Raw genomic sequence first — 21,012 nt, 5'->3', positions numbered from 1 at the left:
ATTTTAGCGGTACGCGGGCCTCTCACTGTTGTGGCCTCTCCCGTTGCGGAGCGCAGGCTCAGAGGCCATGGCTCACGGGCCCAGCCCCTCCGCGGCATGTGGGATCTTCCCGGACCGGGGCACGAACCCGTGTCCCCTGCATCGGCAGGCGGACTCTCAACCACTGCGCCACCAGGGAAGCCCAGAACCATTTATTTTTGTTTTGTTTCTTTAAACATTTTTGAGTATCTTCTTTTTTTTTAAGATTTATTTTTTTGGCTGCGTTGGGCCTTCGTTGCTGTGCGCGGCCTTTCTCTAGTTGCGGCAAGGGGGGCCTACTCTTCGTTGCAGTGAGAAGGCTTCTCATTGTGGTGGCTTCTCTTGTTGTGGAGCATGGGCTCTAGGTGAGTAGGCTTCAGTAGTTGCAGCACGCTGGCTCAGTAGTTGCGGCATGTGGGCCCTAGAGCATGTGGGCTTCGGTAGTTGTGGTGCATGGGCTCTGTAGTTGTGGCTTGCAGGCTCAGTAGTTGTGGTGCATGGGCTTAGTTGCTCCACAGCATATGGGATCTTCCCAGACCAGGGATCAAACCCGTGTCCCCTGCATTGGCAGGCGGATTCTTAACCACTGCGCCACCAGGGAAGTCCTATGAACCGTTCTGAATTAACTTTTGTATACGATGTGAGGTAGAAGTCCAACTTCATTTTTATGCATGTGGATATCCAGTTGTCCCATGACCACTTGTCGAAAAAACTATCTTTCCCCCATTGAATTGTGTTGACACTGTTGTTGAAAATCAGTTGCCCATAAATATGAGGATTTATTTCTGTATTCTCAATTCTTTTCCATTGATCTTTAAGTCTGTCGTATGCCAGTACCACACTGTCTTGATTACTGTTGCCTGGTTTTAAAATTGGGGAAGTATGTCCTCTAACTTTGTTCTTTTTCATTATTGTATTGGCTATTCTATGTCCCTTGAATTTCCATATGAATTTTAGGATCAGCTTGTCAGTTTCTACAAAGAAGTCAGCTGGGATTTTGATAAGCATTCTGTTGACTCTTTAGATCAATTTGGGGAATATTGCCATTTTAATATGTTAAGTCTTCTAATCCATGAACATGATATGTTTTTCCATTTATTTAAATCTTCTTTACTTTCAACAATATTTTGTAGTTTTCAGAGTGTAAGTTTTACACATCTTTTGTTAAATTTATTCCTAAATTTATTTGATTCTTTGTAATGCTATTGTAAATGGAATTGTTTTCTTAATTTATTTTTCAGGTTGTTCATTGTAAGTATAGCTACCAATTTAATTTTTTTAAAACATTGTCCCTGCAGTTTTTAAAAAATATTTATTTATTTTACTTTTGGCAGCATTAGTTCTTAGTTGCGGCACATGGCATTGTTCGTTGGGATGCACAGGTTCAGCAATTGTGACGCGCAGGCTCCAGAGTGCACAGGCTCTGTAGTTGTGGTGCACGGGCTTAGTTGCCCGTGGTGTGTGGGATCTTAATTCCCCGACCAGGGATCGAACCTGCATCCCCTGCATTGGAAGGCAGATTCTTTTCTGTTTGTTTTTAAAAATAATTTATTTTATATATTTATTTTTGGCTGTGGTGGGTCTTCGTTACTGCACACGGGCTTTCTCTAGTTATGTTGAGTGGGGGCTACTCTGTTGCCGTGCGCAGGCTTCTCATTGCAGTGGCTTCTCGTGTTTCAGAGCACGGGCTCTAGGCTTACAGGCTCAGTAGTTGTGGCACATGGGCTTAGTTACTCCACGGCATGTGGGATCTTCCTGGACCAGGGCTCGAACCCGTGTCCCCTGCATTGGCAGGTGGATTCTTAACCGCTGTGCCACCAGGGAAGCCCAGAAGGCGGATTCTTAACCACTGGACACCAGGGAAGTCCCCCAATATAATTTTTAATGTATTAATTCCACCAGAGATCTTCAGAAATAAGTACCATGTAATTTAGGAGTGGAACAGCAGTTTTTCTGTTAGTTTTGGTTATTTTTAAATAGAAGATTTAGTTTTAAATTTACATTGACTTATAGAAATCCTTAAAACTATTTTCATGGATTGATTTCTAACATTTGCGACAAAGAGGAGTTGTTATTTTTCAGTACATAGCTGTAAAATCTAAGGGTTTGCTTTGCACTACTGTGTACATGTACAATTACCCAATTATTTCCTTGCCTTATGTTTCTTTTTAATTAATTTATTTATGGCTGAGTTGGGTCTTCGTTGCTACACGGGCTTTCTCTAGTTGCTGAGAGCAGGGGCTACTCTTCGTTGTGGTGCGTGGGCCTCACATTGTGGTGGCTTCTCTTGTTGCAGAGCATGGGCTCTAGGCACGTGAGCTTCAGTAGTTGTGACATGTGGGCTCAGTAGTTGCGGTGCACAGGCTTAGTTGCTCCGTGGCACGTGGAGTCTTCCCAGACCAGGGCTCGAACCCGTGTCCCCTGCATTGGCAGGCGGATTCTTAACCACTGCGCCACCAGGGAAGTCCTTGCCTTATGTTTCTAATTCCCCGGTTATTCAATATTTAGATTAATGAGCTGGGAAACATATTACCACTATAGAAAGAATGGCATAGTGGAATCCCATGCACTTATCACTTTGCTTCATCATTTACCAACTCAAGGCTCCCATCCCCTAGATTATTTTGCAGCAAATCCAGACATCATATCACTTCATCTATAAATTATAGGTATACTTTTTCAAGACAGATTTACTCTTTGTAGCTATCTTATATTAGAACAAAACCTGCTTTAATTGACTTTGCTTTAGAAGTTGCTTAGTTTATTAGGATAGAGAAGTCAATAACTAAATTTTGTTTTTATTTTGATACACAGGAGTCCAGATCTTACGTAAAATGGATGTTTCTCACGCTAGATACTGAATATTAAGTAGAAAATCTGTTTAGTAAAATCTAAGCTGCCATGGAAGAAATACCAGTAAAAGTTGCTGTAAGAATTAGACCTCTGCTGTGCAAAGAAGTTCTTCATAATTATCAGGCTTGTGTGAGAGTTATTCCAAACACCCAACAAGTTATCATTGGGAGAGATAGAGTCTTTACTTTTGATTTTGTTTTTGGCAAAAATTCCACTCAAGATGAAGTTTATAATACCTGTATAAAGCCACTAGTGTTGTCACTCATTGAGGGCTATAACGCAACCGTTTTTGCCTATGGACAGACTGGATCTGGGAAGACATACACCATTGGAGGAGGCCATGTTGGTAAGATTCTCATACTCTTTTACTTTTATTTCAGACAGTAGAAAGAAGCTGAAATACCAGTGCCTGACACATAGTAGGTGCTCAGCGTATTAACTGAATGAAATAATCAATAGGATAACAGATGTGTTCATAAGATCATCTTTGAAAGATTTGCTTTAAATAGTGAAGTTTCATTAAACAATTTATGATTATATTAGCTTGAGGAAAGACGTTTAAGACAATGTTCAGTATTCAGCCCTTTGCTGTTTTTCCCCAGTTTTGAGATATAATTGACATGCAACATTGTATTAGTCCAAAGTATACAGCATAATAGTTTGATATATCTATATATTGTAAAATGATTACCACAGTAAGTTCAGTTAACATCAATCACCTCAGTTACATTTTTCTTCTTGTGATGAGAACTTTTAAGTTCTACTCCCTTAACAATTTTCACAGCTTGGTCACATACTTAAAGCTATATTATTTTTTTTTAAGAGGCCATGAATACAATTTTAATTCCTTAAGGGAAAAGGTTATTAAAGTTATCTATTGTCCTAAAATATTTTAGCTAAAATATTTCATACCAAAAGAAACAGATCACCATTAGGAAGAGTTTTTGATGTTTTTTTCTGCTAGTTTAAAAAAAATTAATGTTCATTGTAAAAAGAATTGCAAGTGATGCTTAAGAAATCTAATTAAACTAATGAAAGCTCCTCTCATTCCCAGGAAATAACAGTTTGATGTATACATTCAGAGTCCTCTAGACATTTTTCTAGGTATATTACAAGTACTCACACATGTAGTGTTTTGGGTTTTTTTGTTGTTAGTTTAATTGTTTGATGAGGTATTTCATACCTGTGATTCTGTAACTTTCTTTTTGCATTTAACGATATAAAATATCATTTCACTTCTTTCCATTTGGGTCATAGAATTTCACCTCATTTTTTTTGGCTGTACATATAATGTTCCATAGTTTGAATGGATCATAATTCACCCATTCCAGTATTAATGGACAGGATTAATGGTTGGTTTTGATTTTTACTGTTATAAAAAGTTACAGTGTATATATCTTTATGCATTTAACTTTGCATCCATTTGTTAGTATTTGTAGAATAGATTCCTAGAAGTAGATTTGTTGAGTAATGGGTATGCACGTTTAAAATGGGGATAGATACTGACAAATTATCCAAAAGGGTGTACCAGTTTATATCCTGCCACCAATATGTGAAAGCCATTTATTTGCTCATATCCTTGCCAGTTACTGGAAATCAGAAATCCGAAATTTTTTTTTCACTATCTGATAAGTGAAAAATTGCACTTTGTTGTTTGAAGTTACATTTCTTGGTGTATTTGTGAAAATAGCATTTTTGATTTCCCAGCCTAGCTGTAAGACACCAATTCTGGGTCAGTCATCTGCTGTTTGATTATTGACCGTGCAAATAATGTAGTTTTTTTCTCCAATAAATAATTTATTGAGCTTTTGCAGTGGCTAGAGTACCATGCTAGGCACTGTGGTAGATGAAATCTCTTATTTTTCAATATGATGCTTATTTAAATTACTATTCATTTCCCTGTTTTTCAGAACCTTGGATTTACCAACTTTTACCAGGTGTAATCTTCTCTAAAAGCTTTCATTTGCATACTCTTTTTTTTTTTTTTTTTTTTTTTGCGGTACGCGGGCCTCTCACTGTTGTGGCCTCTCCCGTTGCTCCGGACGCTCAGGCTCAGCGGCCATGGCTCACGGGCCCAGCTGCTCCGCGGCATGTGGGATCTTCCCGGACCGGGGCATGAACCCGTGTCCCCTGCATTGGCAGGCGGACTCTCAACCACTGCGCCACCAGGAAAGCCCTGCATACTCTTTAAATAGTGTATAAGAGCTAAATGATGGCTATTAAAGTATAAAACTTTACAGTTTTTCTCTCTGAAATAGTCTTTCAGGAATATAAGAGTGACAGTGAAAATGTGATCTTTAGGTTACCAGAATACATTTTGAAGCTTTATTTGTAAATATTATTTGTAATTCAGCTTTTTTTTTTTTTTTTAAGTCTTTTGAGTTACTCTGCTTTGTAATCTGTTGAAGTGGGAAATGAATGAGCTATTCTGATCAGCCTCATATTCTGGCTAATCTAGAATGCATATATTCAATATATGCTGGAGTTTATAGATAGTACTATTGGCTAGTTCCTGGAAGCTCTCCAGAAGGAATTTTCACTTTCTCTTTTACTCGAAAAACCTGCAGCTTCCCATATTTGCTACATGATGGCAATCAAAGGCGGTCCAAGTTAGTAAGGTTCAGATTTTCAGGATGTTTGTTGCCAAAAATCTGAACATTGGTAATCTTCAACTTGGAAGCAAGTTGTTTTTAAGGTTCATTTGTAAGCCACCTTTTTGTAGCTTGGAATATATTTTCCATGGAACAATGCTAAAAATGGTGGGCAGGTTTCTAAATTGGCCTACAGAAACTTATTTAACTTTAAGTCCAATTTATTCTTGTACTTATTCTAAATTTTATCTTGTACATTATTTTTACTATTTTAAAAATTGTGGTTCAATAAATAAATGTAAAACAAAATTTACCATTTTAACCATTTTTAAGAGTACAGTTCTGTGACATTAAGTATATTCACAGTGTTTTGTAACCATCACTGCTCTTTCCAAAACTTTTCATCTCCCCAAATAGAAACTTTGTACCCATTAAGCAATAACTGTCCTCCCCCTGCCATCCCCTGGTAACCTCGAATTTACTTTCTTTGACTGTAAGTTTGCCTCTTCTAGATATTTCATAGAAGTGGAGTCATACAGTGTTCGTCCTCCTATGTCTGGCTTCTGTACTTAGCAGAATGTATCTAAGGATATCCTACATGTTGTAGCATGTATTGGAACTTCATTCCTTTTTATGACTGAATGATTTTCCATTGTATGTATAAGTCATCTTTTGTTTATCCATTCATCTGTTGATGGACACTTGAATTGTATTCCCCTTTAGGCTATTGGGACTAATGCTGCTATGAACATTGGTGTACAAATACCTGAGTCTCTTGTATGCATTTCTGTTCATTCATGTTATTGTGTTAATCTGTGTTCTGCGTTGCGCAAGTGATGGAGGAGAAGAGGCAGTAATGGAGGAGAAGAGGCGTAGAGATGTTCCCTTCCTCATTCCTGGATTGAGGTCTTGGCTTGGGCAGAACTGGTCTTTCTGTACCTCTCTTCTGCACACGTCCTTTGTTGCCATTAGACCCTGGCTTGCTCCCCTGTCCCTTTCTTATGCCTGTTTACCCTCAAACTACCTGTACCTTTCCATCCCAGAAATCTCAAAACATGCTTTTTGGCTAAATTTGAAGAAATACGACACAAATAATTTTTTTTAAAGGGTTCTTGCTAACATAAATGAGTTGCATTCCAATGATTGGGATTCTCTCCAGACCATAATAAATGATCTAAAGAGAGATATTTTAGATATTTTAGGTACTACCTCTACCTATTTTGAACTTCACTGGTGCCACTTATGCCTATTGCATTCCTGGGGTTTTCAATAAATATTTTCTTATTAAATCTTTTATTTTTGCCTTAAACTGTTATATAACTATCATTTCGTTTTTTTCATTGTCATGTCATTTGATTGTAAGCTTTTTTTTGTGCTGCTTGCAATTCTATACAGTATATTTAGTTTATTTTTAAGTTATTTATATTTAAAACTTTTAGACTATATATATTTATTTCTAAAGGTAAAAATTCAGATATTACAGCCATAAGATAAAAGTAAAAGTTTTCCTTTCTTTTCTCTCCCTGTTCTAACTCCCCAGAGGTAACCACCGTTTTTTGTGAATTTTTTCAAAAATAGTCTTTGCATAGATATGTATGTTTTCTTTTATGCAAATGAATTTGCTCTCCAGTTGCTTTTTTTTTTTTTTTTTTTTTTTTTACTGTACACGGGCCTCTCACTGTTGTGGCCTCTCCCGTTGCGGAGCACAGGCTCCGGACGCACAGGCCAGCGGCCATGGCTCACGGGCCCAGCTGCTCTGCGGCATGTGGGATCCTCCCGGACCGGGGCACGAACCCGTGTCCCCTGCATCAGCAGGCGGACTCTCAACCACTGCGCCACCAGGGAAGCCCTGCAGTTGCTTTTTTTAACTTTATGGATCTTAGACATCTGTTTAACAATAGGTGCATAGTATACCATTGTTAACCATTCTCCTACTAATGGATTTATTAGTGTTTGGAATTTTTTATCAATTACAGGAAATTGTTACTGATCCTTATACAACACCTTTGGGTATGTGTATATGTATTTCTTTAGGACTATATCTGAGTCAAAGGGTGATCACGTTTCAACTTTTGATACTATTTATACTAATGTTTCTCCAAAAAAGCTGTGCTGCTTAATATTGTCATAGTATTCTAAAGGACCAGTTTGCTCACCTTGAGGAAATGAGGCATTATCAAATTTAAAAATCATTGCTCACATGACATTTTAAACAGTGAATAGTCATAAACAGTGATCACAGTTTTTCATTAATTACATTGATGTTCACAATTACATTGTGAATACAGTTTTTTCATCAATTACAATGATGTGATTTTTAATAGTATTTTAGTGTTAATAATTGAGAGAATGCTGGGTAATTCAGTCTTTATTGTATCTTAAAATAATTACATTTCTCACTTCCCCTCTGTTTTACCCACTCTCGCTGCCATCCAACCACCCCACTTCTCACTGCTCCTCTTTGCTGCAGAACCTTGAAGGTATTATCTGTGACTCGTGGTGTCAGTTCTCCTCTTGGTCTTTCATACACTCACTCCGTTCAGACTTTCACCTCCACTACCACTGACACTGCAATTGTCGAGATATCACAAATGACCTTCACTTACTAAATTTAGTGGTCAATTCTCATCAAACCGGCCTTTCAGCAAATTTGATGCATGCTCTCCACTTGGTTTCCAGGCCACCACGTTCTTGGTTTCCTCCTACTTAACTGGTCACTCATGCTCTCTTGCTGGTTCCTGATAAGTGAACCAACAAATGATGAAGTGCCCAGGGCTCAATCTTTGGTGTTCTTCTCTTCTGACTCTCAACTTTTCCCCTTGGTCTCATCCAGCCCTACGACATTAAATACCATCTATATGTAGCTTCCAGTTTTTTACCTCCAGTCCAAATGACTGTCTTGTACTCTAGTCTCATATATCCAACTGCCTATTCAACCTTCCCAACTGTATCCCTAATAGATACCTCAAACTTAATAGGTCAAAAAATGAACTTCTGACATTTTCCCCTTAAACCAACTCAACACACACTCTTCCCTATATCAGTTGATGGCAACTCCACTGGCTCAAGACAAAATCTTGGAGTCATCTTTGACTCATCACTTTCTGTCACATTCCATATCCAATCTGTCAGGGAATCTTAATGGCTCTCCCTTCAACATAAATCCAGAACCTGGTCACTTCTCACCTTTCTCTGCTGCCAAGCTTATGTCACCGTCATGTCCACCTCTCCCCCGAACCCTCTAGACTCCTGGATTAGTGCACTGGTCTCCTAAGTGGTCTCCCCACTTCTGCCCCTACCCTTCTATGACTGAGGCAAAACGCAGCAGACAGAGTGGTCTCTTTTAAATCCCAAGTTACTGCTCTGCTCCAGTGGCTCTCATCTCACCCAGAATAAGACCTAAAATCTATCGTGGTCTACAAGGACCTACATGGTCTTGTTTCTGTCACCTCTCTGACCTCATGCCCTGCTACTCTCCCCTTGCTCCATCTGCTCCAACTACAATGGCCTCCTTATTTATGGATCACACCATTTTAGCACCTTTATGCTTGCTGTTCTGGGACATTCAGATACCTAGATGGCTCCTCTGCCACCTCTTTCAAGTTTCTGCTCAAAGGTCAGCTTCTCCGTGATGCCCACCCATCATGACTTTCCTATTTAAAGTTACAAGCACCTCCCATCAAATACACTTACACTTCCAGTCCCCCTTACCTTGCCCTATTTTTTTCTCCAGGCATACTTAATGCCTTTTAATATACTATATAATTCACTTATTGTTTTTAGCTGTTGTTTGTCTATCCTAGTACAGTTCCTTAAGGGCAGGGATCTTTTCCTTGTTTTGTTCACTGATGGTTCCCAGGGTCCTAGAATACTGCCTGGCACATAGTAGGTACTATATAAATATTTAATGAATGCATGAATGAAGTTTGAGTAAGAGCATACATGTGAAAATTTTCACTTCTGAACTTTATAGAAAAAAAGTTTTCTTTTTCTATTTTTAAATTTTATAATAGAAATTTGATAAAATAAATTTATTGATTGTAGCTTTTCTTATATCTTAAATTTCAGATGTGCTTTCTTTCTCTAAATTTTCAGCTTCAGTTGTGGAGGGTCAAAAAGGTATCATTCCTCGTGCTATCCAAGAAATATTTCAAAACATCTCTGAAAATCTTAGCATTGACTCTAAGATAAAAGTGTCTTATATAGAAGTATACAAGGAAGACCTAAGAGATCTTCTAGAATTGGAGACATCTATGAAGGATCTTCACATCCGAGAAGATGAAAAGGGAAACACAGGTAAAGTAGCCTACTTAATTGATAGTCTTCATTAGCAAATGAATATGATTTAATTCAGTTTCTGGATATTTTCCAAGGATTCTTTAAAAACAGACATAGAAACAAAATGCATTTGTTTTTGCTTTTAAATTGAATAGCTTATTGATTACCAGTAGCAGTTAACGCACCCAGGTGAAAAGTAGAAGTTCAGAGTGGTTGGTAAGATGAAGTTATTAAGGTGTAATTCCAAATACAGGTGACCCTTGAACAACGTGGTGGGGAGGGTGGCGATTAGGGGTGCCGACCCTCTGTGCAGTCAAAAACCCAAGTATAATTTACAGTCATCCTTCTGTATCCACTGCCTCAGCGGATTCAACTAACCTCAGATTGTGTAGTACTGTAGTATTTACTATTGAAAAAAATCCACATGTAAGTGGACCTGCACAGTTCAAACCCGTGTTGTTCAAGGATCAACTGTATTTATTTCCTATAATTGCCACCTCCCCCGCCCCTGGGCTGATCTTAAGAAAGTGTGACATAGGCTAAATTAATTTTTGTACTTTTTTTTCTCCCAGAGTTACCCTGAGGTTGGGGATGGCTTCTCCCTTTGGTGTTTTGGTGTTCATCCAAGTTGATCCAAGAACTCTCCTTTCTTCCTTTCTGATTTTTGTCCCAGCACACCTATTGCTTCCTCTTTTTTTTTTTTTTAAATTTAGAGTTTATGTGTTTGCTCCTTCATATTGACATTTACTCGTCCTTTGTTGTGCTTCTCAACGTCTGACATTCTGTGCTGTCAACCTGTTAATCTCATTAAACATCTATTTGTTTGGAAATGGGAGAACGTTAGAATGGGAAGGTCAAAATACAAGTATTTTAAAGAATAACACTTTCTGATTTTCTGACTTAAAAGGTAATATGTTCAACGTAGAACATTTTGAAAATATAGTAAAGTATAAGGAAGAAAGTTAAAGATCATCTTTAATCTCAGAACTCAGAAATAGCAACTTCCAATTTTGGTGTGTTTCCTTCCAGATTTCTTTTTCTATACACATCTGATTAAAAAAAAAAAATACACTCACAACCCCACATATTGTATGGCATCTTTTTTTTTTTTTTTTTTTTTGCGGTACGCGGGCCTCTCACTGCCATGGCCTCTCCCGTTGCGGAGCACAGGCTCTGGACGCGCAGGCCCAGCGGCCATGGCTCACGGGCCCAGCTGCTCTGCAACATGTGGGATCCTCCCGGACCAGGGCATGAACCCGTGTCCCCTGCATCGGCAGGCGGACTCTCAACCACTGCGCCACCAGGGAAGCCCCTTGTTTTGTTTTTTAGAAAGAAAGCATACATAGTACTTTGTGACCTTATTAGATAATTTTGTATAGTTTATCTTTTCTGGACGAAATCCAGACGGATGTTTTGAGCTTCTGTAAAGTGTAATTATTGAATGTGTTTATCTTTTATTAAAAGTTACCAAAAAATACATGTTTATTGTAAAATAGACAGTAGGGAAGTATACACTATCACTCCTCATAAATTTAATGATGGAAATACTCCACACCTGATAGCAATCCTGCAAAAATTTTGGGAGGATGTAACAGTCTTAAGACAAATTACCATATATCTTATAAAATGTCCCAATCACAACCAAAATGCATTTGTTTGACATATTTATTGAGTTTCTCTGTATCAAGTGGTAGTTGGTATCCAACCTAGATGCTGCACAATTAACATCACCTTGGAAGCTTTTTAAGAAATACTGATTTCTGGGCCCCACTTTTCACAGATTCTGATGAATTAGTTAAAGATGGGGCGTGGGTGTTGGCACTTTCCCTTTTATAAAGCTCCCAGGTGATTCAGCTGGGTTTGAGGACCATAGATAGTGCTAAGCTATAGCCTAACATTAGAAAACTTTTAGAAAAGTTATACTATGATTTATGGTTAAATTGTTATATTTTATAAACTGATAGTTTAGCACTCCCTGTTGTAGTACAGGTACATTAGAACTTTAAATGAACTGGGCTGTTAAAAAAGGTGTCATGATGGAAACAATGCAAGAAAAGTGAATATTTTTTAAAGAAACAGTGACTGACAAGATCTGATTAAAGAGGAAGCTTGGTGCTGTAATTCAAGCACAGACTTGGGAGGTTTACTGCTGTGATTCAATTCCCAAATCCACCTACTCCTTTTCGAAATATTTTTGGATATAAACAAATAACACATGTAGTAAGCTTAGGTTATTTTGGGTTCTATTCTGTTGTTAAAATAGAAACTTTTTTGCCTTTTTTGAATTGCCTTGCACTCTTATATTATGTAGGGGGAAACTGTTTTTAAAATGAATAAACAGGGCTTCCCTCGTGGTGCAGTGGTTGAGAGTCCGCCTGCTGATGTAGGGGACACGGGCTCGTGCCCCGGGCTGGGAAGATCCTACATGCCTTGGAGCGGCTGGGCCCGTGAGCCATGGTCGCTGAGCCTACGCGTCCAGAGCCTATGCTCCGCGACTGGAGAGGCCACAACAGTGAGAGGCCCTAGTACCGCAAAAAAAAAAATAAATAAATAAACAACTTTATTTATATTGAAATTTTCATTTATCATTGGTTATTTACCAAAAACTTTAAACCTTAGGATGGCTTGAATATTAACGAAACTCAAAAGAAACTAATTTAATTTAATTTTAATCTACTACTGATTAATTCTTTTGAGTTATATATATAATTAATCTATTATCTTTCAATCAGTATATTAGACTCTACAAATCAAAATACTGGAATAAATAATTTTTCTTTTGTCATGTGTTTTAAAGAATTGAGTGTGATGTGTGATTCCAAAAAACCCACAGATTGTTTAAAACATACATATATATGACATCTTTTAGAATTTAAACATCAAAATGAATGCCATCTATTAAAATAGTCCTGTTAGCAGATTATCTAAAATTATTTAATGATGTTGCTGATGTTACTTTTATTTTGAAATGCTATGAAGTTTTTTAAAGGGACTGTCTTAGCTGGGCGGTATAAGCAAATGATAATTGTTGTATGGTTAATTTAACTCTACTGGATTTTGATTAAAACTTGCTGTTGCTATTTTAAGTGATTGTTGGGGCCAAGGAATGCCAGGTGGAGACTGCAGATGAAGTGATGAGTCTCCTGGAGATGGGGAATGCAGCCAGGCATACGGATACCACCCAAATGAACGAGCACTCCAGTAGGTCACACGCGATTTTCACAATCAGCCTTCGTCAAGTGGCGAAAAATAAAGAGGCAGCTGAAGATGGATCGTGGTATTCCCATCAGCATATTGTCTCAAAGTTCCACTTTGTGGATTTGGCTGGATCAGAAAGAGTAACCAAAACAGGGAATACTGGTGAACGGTTCAAAGAATCCATTCAAATCAACAGTGGCTTGCTGGCTTTAGGAAACGTAATAAGCGCTCTTGGGGACCCACGCAGGAAGAGTTCACATATTCCATACAGGGATGCTAAAATTACCCGGCTTCTGAAAGATTCCCTGGGAGGCAGTGCCAAGACCGTCATGATCACCTGTGTCAGTCCATCCTCCTTGGATTTTGACGAGTCCTTAAATTCTCTCAAATATGCCAACAGAGCACGCAACATTAGAAACAAACCCACCTTAAACTTCAGCCCCGAGTCAGACCGTATGGGCGAAATGGAATTTGAGATTAAGTTGCTTCGAGAAGCTTTGCAAAGCCAGCAGGCTAGTAGCAACCAAACTAGCCAGATCCATCGGGAGGGGACTCCTGATAAAAATAGGATCCATTCTCTTGAGGAGCAAGTTGCTCAGCTACAAGGAGAATGTTTGGGTTACCAAAATTGTTTAGAGGAAGCCTTTACCTTCCTGGTGGACTTAAAAGATTCTGTCAGACTAAACCAAAATCAGCAACACAAACTGCAGGAGTGGTTTAACGTGACCCAGGAGGTCACCTCATTCAGAGGAGACCAAGGCATTGGAAACCTGGAAGAAGGACCACAGCATATTACAGTTCTCCAGCTGAAGCGAGAGCTTAAGAAATGCCAGGTACTTAGACACTTTTGTAAGTAACTTGTTTAAAGACTAAATTTATCTGGGCAAGTAAGAGTCATTTTGGAATTTCAGAAGTTTTTTTGGAAAGGATTATATATAAAATCTCATTTGCCTTTACTCTGTTTCTTTCTCCCTTTTCCTATTGCTTTCTCCTCATAATTCATCTCTTTCTTGGTTCCTCCTCCTTTCTTCTTCAAATGTATTTTAATTTGTTGTATTTATTAAGTAGGCTCTTGTGGGACTGGTCATTAATTTAGAGGATGAGAAGAAACACAGTTTCAGAACAAAATTAGGTTAAATTTTATTGAGTTTTTAATCCCTCTTTAGGTCAGTGCTTCTTGAAAGAAAAAAAATACTACCTGACTCCTTGAGTTTGGTGTTTTGATTTTTTAGACAAACAAATAAATCATCATATTTGATAATATTTAAGGAATATAGCTATGTACATGTATACATATTGTATATATGTATATTGAGTTAAAATTACATTTTCCCACTTTTCATTTGAAAAACATTTGTTATTTAAAGATTATGTGTCACTGGGGAAATAATGGAGAATAGACATACCTAGTTCTGCTTATGTGGAGTTTGCAATCTGGTGGACAAATGGATAGTCCACCATTTTTTTTAAAATAGGAAAAGATATAGGTAATAAGACGGCTTTCTATTTAGAAATCTTTCCTCAATATCTATTTGTATGTATTAGAAAGAAACCTCTATTACAGCAATTCTCAAACTTTTTGCTCACAAGTTTTCTTTACTTTCTTCAAATTGAGGTTCCCTAAAGAGCTTTTGTTTGTGTGGGCTGTTATCTATTGATATTTACCATATTAGAATTAAAACAACAAATTTAAACTATTAATTCACTCAGAACTAACAATAATAACCCAATTACATGTTAATATAAAGAGCATTTTTTCATTAAAAATAACTATTTTCCGAAACAAAAAAATTTAATAACAGTGGAATTGCTTTATATTTTTTCAAATCCCTTTTCATGTCTGATTTAATAGAAGACAGGTGGATTTTCATATCAGTCAGCATGCAGTTTGTTGCAATATGTTGTTTTAGTTGAAGTATATGAAGAAAATCCAGCCTCATCTAGATTTGTAGCTGGAAGAGAGGAATATTTTAATGACTTTTTCAGATAATTGTGCATATTCTTTGACATTATATCAAAACTCAACAAGCGGAAATTTCCTAAAGGTTACCTGCAATGTGGGATTTGAAACCATTTTGTTACATTAACATTCACTGATTTTTATCTTGTACTTTGAATGGATCTTTTATCCACACATGATTTTGAATCAACATGCATTGGACACTTGAAAAATATTTGTTTACTAAATTATGAAGATCTTTCAATGCTGACACATTTCACTATACACTATCAAAAAAATCACATTCCTTAATATCACCACTGATCTCACCTGCAAAGTTGTTAATTACTGGAAGCTGTCAAGTTTACAGTAGCAGAAGTGTTTTCCAAAATTCTAATTTTTGCATGAAACTTGAATTTTATCATTTGCAACAAATACTATTAGTTGTTTTCCTTGAAATGATGGTTCTGTCACACATACAAGTGTGAATAGTTTGTCTGTTGTTCTTTAGAGGAAAAATAGCACCCTATGAAAAATGTGGCTAGTTCAGCTTGCAACTCAAACAGTTGCACAAGATTTTTTGCCCCAGATAACTATCACCCTTCAGTATACAGCAGAACTACTTTATGCATACCTCCCATTTGACACATAGAATACTAAAAAAGTGCTCATGTGTTGAGATTTAATGAAATCATGTTTATTCCTTCATCAAGATATTCTTAAGTGAAACTGGCATTTGTTGGTTTGTTTGTATTGTTAGGGCACAGCAGTGAAGAATACAGTGGCTACCACTACAGTTTGGTGACACTTTCTTTATTCATACTAGGAGCCAGCAGTATTACATATCATTGTTTTTGCACCATCAGTACAAATGACAACATGGTGAAAAAGGCAAATATCATTTTAGTATAACTAGGAAAATGGTTTTAACCTCATGGATACCCTGAAAGGATCTAAGTTTCATGCTAAAAGATTCACTACTGAATACACTACGAGAACTGCTGCTCTTTTACAAAGCTTTGATCTTTAAATATAAGCATATAAAGTACTGCTTTTAAAATCATGGATTTTTTTTTTTTTTAAAGGCAGTAACTCTGGTCTGCCTTTTTCTTAAATAGAGCAGGCCTGGCCCTTCCTGTTTGGTATAAGAAACTGGCAGAACATTAAGTACAGGTAATAGGAAGCTTGAACTTTGTGGTATACTATAGGAGTTGGTGGTAGAAAGCATGCTTCTAAGATGACTGATTTTGGAAGCCCACAAAACCCATCTGCTTGGGGGTGAGATGGGTAGTAACCTCCTCTCTCCGTCTGTTGGAAACTCTAAATTTAAACTTGCTCTAGATAATGTACTCTAGATTATGATATCCCAAAGATATTAACAGTCTTGATGAAAAATGGTACCATGATCAGATAGTTTTGGGAAATGCTAGGTTGCAAAAAACAAACAGGTTTCTTAATCCAAAGACTTCCCAGAACTTTGAAAAGTACTGATGTATATTGTGAGTCTCCAGGTGAGAGATATAGCATTCAGTGTTTCCCAGTTTAAAAAAATGGATTCCCTTTTTTGGTCTGCAACCTTCTAGGCCTAGTAATCTATGGATACCACTGAACAGCAAATAGACAAATGATTGGTGTCATTCCTTACCCCATATGTCTCTTTAAAGAATTGTTTTTTAAACTTCATTTCTGTTCTTTTTTTCTGTGAGAGAATATAGTAGTTAAGAACGTGGGTAACAAACTTCAAAGGTTTGAATCCCAGCTCCTCTGTTTACTAGCTCTCTGACCTTGGACAAGTACTTAACCTCTCTGTGCTTCAGTTTCCCTACCTGTAAAATGGAAACACTAATAATAAGCTCCGTTTAGGGTTGCTTTGAAAGCTATTAGAGCATTATTAGTTCCCATAAAGTGATGATAAAGATGCCTGAGCTATAGTAAGGCTTAATACACATTAGCCTATTATGATCTCCTCTCATTTATTCTTCTTCTACCTGGGCCTAGGTTATACATCTGTGGCAGCTAAGGGATTGGACTCAGTAGTTGTAGGTAGGGCCACGTGCCAGGGGTTCTGTGAAGGCAGCTAATCCCCTCATAAATACCTCTTAAGTCTCTTGGTTACTTTTGTACTCCATAATTTGAACACAGGGACAGTATGTGAACATGAATATACTCAACAGATAAATACTTTTAATAAATAATAAACAATAAAACTGTAGTTTATAAAGTATATGTAAAAATATTTAAATATGCAGCACTGGGAGAGCAGTTACATTTTAAGCTTCTCGGATGGGCAATTAATTGCCCATAGCAGAGGGTATTAACTAATGAGAATTATAGTTATATTTTATTTTAAAAACAGAAAAGTCATAAAGGTCATATAAATATATAGGGTTATAAGGACCATCAGGGTCATGCGTCCTCTCCTTATTTGGTCATTCAAAGATCCCAAGCAGAGAAAAGAAGGGACTTGCCCAAAGTCCCAAGGGAAGGCTGTAGCAAATTCAAGGCTGGCCTTAGTCCGTGGGTTCCCAGTGCAGAGGCCCATCCACCTCCACACCACCGCCTGAGAGGTCACGCACATGCTCTGGTTTTGTGAATTAAATCTTGTTTGTAAAGAGAGCACCATTTTGTAAATAGCTACTCTTTCTTCTCTTTTCCTGTGGCTTAGCAGAAAGAGCATAGGCTTCGGATCTAGAAAGGCCCTGGAGTTGACTGTCAGGAATTTGGTTTTATCCAGTGTGTTGTCCTGGGAAGAGGTGTTAACTCACTGAGCTTTAGTTTCTTCATGAAAAAGGAATCATGTCAATTCAGTGAGATATTTTTAAAATGCCAAGTTACAATCTAGCATAAAGTAGACCCTTGATCAATGTTAATTTTCTGTTTATTTAGTTCAAAATTTGTTTTAAAAGTATTATTTGCATATCCCGAGTTTATTTGGAGACAGGCAAACTAAGAAAACTATACGTTTAACCATATTTCCAGACATCTTCAAAATATATCTCTTTTTAGTGAAAGGGTGCAAAATTAGCAAATGTTCTTTATTTAAACATCCAGATGCACTGTTATACTCTATAGGTCAGTTTGGGAAATGTGACCTCTTTGATTTTTAAAAACCCACATTAAAATCTCATGGCAATTCTAGAAAACTTATAAAAATCTCATTGAATGTACTCTAGAACTTGAATAAACTGGCTTCAATGTTAAAATGCAGGAAATAAAAGTAAGGAAAATCTTCCTGTCTTTGTGGTGATTAATTCTTACATTATAGCAGTAATAGGTCCTCTCAGCTGTTTCTGCCTTTCTTATAAAGAAACCAGAAACAAAGGATAAGACAATTTTAAGAGACATCTTCAAGGTGTCATTAAACCACAGTTTTTGTGGTATTATGTGGGCTCGCTCTCGAGTACTTTCCATATTGAATCTCTCTTGTGCTTTCTTTCCCTCCCCCCAGTGTGCTCTTGCTGCTGCTGAAGTAGTATTTAATCAGAAGGACCTGGAAGTGAAGGAACTAAAGAATCAAATGCAAATGATGAAGCAGGAAAACAAAGGACATGTTATATCTTTGAAAGAAGCGCAAAAAGTGAATAGGTTGCAGGTAGAGTTTTTTAATGTACCTTGCTCTGTATATTTCATTGGAATAGTACATGACTAAATAAAATAGCATTGTAAATGATAAGTGGGAATGTTTGCAAAAATAGGTTTCAGATGGAGTTCTGAACACAAGCACCTGAAAGAGTTATTACAGTTTTCCTCCTAAATTGGTGTGAAGGGAAAACATTTTTATAGTTAGCTTGACTTATATTTCAAAAATACAAAACCTGGGGCTTCCCTGGTGGCGCAGTGGTTGGGGGTCCAAGTGCCGATGCAGGGGACGCGGGTTCGTGCCCCGGTCCGGGAAGATCCCACATGCCGCAGAGTGGCTGGGCCTGTGGGCCATGGCCGCTGGGCCTGCGCATCCAGAGCCTGTGCTCCTCAGCGGGAGAGGCCACAACAGTGAGAGGCCCGCGTACCGCAAATAAACAAACAAACAAAAAAACAAAACCTTATACCCAGGAACTTAATTTGCAAATCATATTATGGTTATCCTTTCTTTATACTTTCCCTTCCGTTGTTTGCCAAAGTAATAGGCAATATGATATTGTCAAGTGTTGGAAGGTAAACACATAATTTAAACTTTTTGATTTGTTAGATTATCGTTTTATACTCCATCAGTGATTTCCTCTTTAATTTTGGCTAAATATTTCAATTTCTCTATCTTAGCTTTTCTGTATTAACATGGATGTGCCTGCAGAGTAACATGGTATGTCCCTAAATATTATACTCCCTGGCTATGAACCCTACCACCCCCCCCAAACAGTTAATTTCATTTAAAGACTTTAGCTTCCTATCAAGGAGTAACTACTGCTCTGAGTAATAATCTGATTCAGACAAATTAGACTTTGATTTTGACATTATTTTTGTTTTCTTTTTTAACCCTTCTAATTCTGTAATAATTTAAAAACATAAAACATATATAAAATAATATGTGTTGTTCAGTGATTTATCACAAAGAGAACAGCTGGGTAGCCACCACCAGTTCAAGAAATAGCACACTGCCAGCCCCTCGGAAGCCCTTAGTCTCTCCTCCTCGGAGAGAGCTGCTCTCCTAATTTTCATAATGATAATTTCCTTGCTTTGCTTTGTGGTTTTACTATGTATCCTTGAACACTACAGTTTAGTTTTTGGAATTTTTATAAATTTAATCATTCAATATATATTCTTTAGTATCTGGTTGCTTTTATTGAACATTTTATCTGTTCTGATTCATCCACGTTGTGTGTAGCTGTAGCTTGATTAGTTTATAGCTGTACAGGATTTCATTGTATGAATATACCACAATTTATTTTTCTGTTCTACTGTTGATAGACATTTTTTTCTATGAATTTTCTTAAACATGTCTCCTGGTGCACACGCACACACATTTCTTTTGGATTTGTGCCTAGGAGTTGAATTGCTAGGTCATAGGGTAGGCGAATCTTCAACCTTAGTAAATGATACCAAACTTGTTTTCCAGTTTAAACTTGCACCAGCACTGTATGAGCATTCCTGCTGCTCCACTTGCTTGCCAGCATTTGTTATTGTAAAGTTTTAAATCTTAGGCAATCTGGTAGGTATATAATATTATTTTATTGTGGTTTTAATTTGCACTTCCCCGATGACTAGTGAAGTTGAGCACTTCTTCATGTTTTTTTGCTATTTGGATACCTTCTTTTGTGAAATGCTCATTCAAGTTTCTTGCTTGCTTTCCTATTGGACTGAGTCTTTCTTTATTATCTTCTAGGAGCTTTATTGTTTTGCCTTTTACATTTTGCTGTACAGTTCTCCTGAAATTGATTTTTGCGTATGGGGTAAAGTAAAGGTCAAATTTCATTTTTTTTCCATATAGCTATCCATTTGTTCCAGCGTCACTTTTTGAAAAGTCCATCTTTTCACCACTGTCTTTGTCATAAGTCAAGGTTCATTCATGCATGCATCTATTGTATATTTCTGGGACTTCTGTTGTATCTCATTGGTTTTTCTGTCTTTGGACCAATGTCACATTTCTTATTTATTGCAGGTTCCTAATAAGTCTAGATATTCTATAGAGCAAGGCCTCTGCTCTGTTTCCCTCCTCCCCAAGAATGTCTTGGTTGCTCCATATAAATTTTAGAATCAGCTTTTCAAGGACCACAAAAAAAAAAACAAAAACTTTTTTGTGATTTTGGTTGGGATTGCATTAAATCTATAAGATACATTTGGAAAGAGTTAACATCTTTTGATCATGAGTCTTTTCACTAACCCATGAACATGGTATATTCCTCCATTTACTCATGTTTTCTTTGGTTTTTCTCAATAATGACTTTTTTGTGTGTATGTAGAAGTATTGCACATCTTTTGTTAGATTCATTCCCAGGTACTTTATTTTTTTATGTGACTGTAAATGGAATCTTTTCAGATTTTCATTTTTTGTTGGTATGTGTAACTGTATTGATTTGTGTATGTTGATAGCTTATACCCAGCAACCTGATTAAATTCATTTTTTAATTCTGATATTTTATGTAAATTCTTTAGGATTTTCATTTATAATTATGTCATCTGCAAATGAAGACATTTTTATTT

The 21,012-nt window shown here is 37.2% G+C and overlaps 1 protein-coding gene across 2 annotated transcripts in view; it reads left to right on the top strand.

The window, feature by feature from the left end:
• Nucleotides 1-297: 297 nt before the first annotated feature.
• The window catches only part of KIF27 (kinesin family member 27), an 88,699-nt gene continuing 67,984 nt past the window's right edge, over nt 298-21,012 (top strand). For both annotated transcript variants that reach the window (XM_060301086.1, XM_060301085.1), the window contains exons 1-5: nt 298-383; nt 2,833-3,217; nt 9,558-9,758; nt 12,828-13,771; nt 18,326-18,469. In XM_060301086.1, the coding sequence (XP_060157069.1) occupies nt 2,920-3,217; nt 9,558-9,758; nt 12,828-13,771; nt 18,326-18,469 (1,587 nt within the window). In that variant the 5' untranslated portion in view covers nt 298-383; nt 2,833-2,919. The remainder of the gene's footprint in view (nt 384-2,832; nt 3,218-9,557; nt 9,759-12,827; nt 13,772-18,325; nt 18,470-21,012) is intronic.

This window comes from Globicephala melas, chromosome 6 (genome assembly GCF_963455315.2).
Source record: "Globicephala melas chromosome 6, mGloMel1.2, whole genome shotgun sequence".
Classification (NCBI taxonomy): Eukaryota; Metazoa; Chordata; class Mammalia; order Artiodactyla; family Delphinidae; genus Globicephala; species Globicephala melas.
Note: the sequence above shows the minus strand (reverse complement) of the source record. Positions and strands in the feature narration are given on the sequence as shown.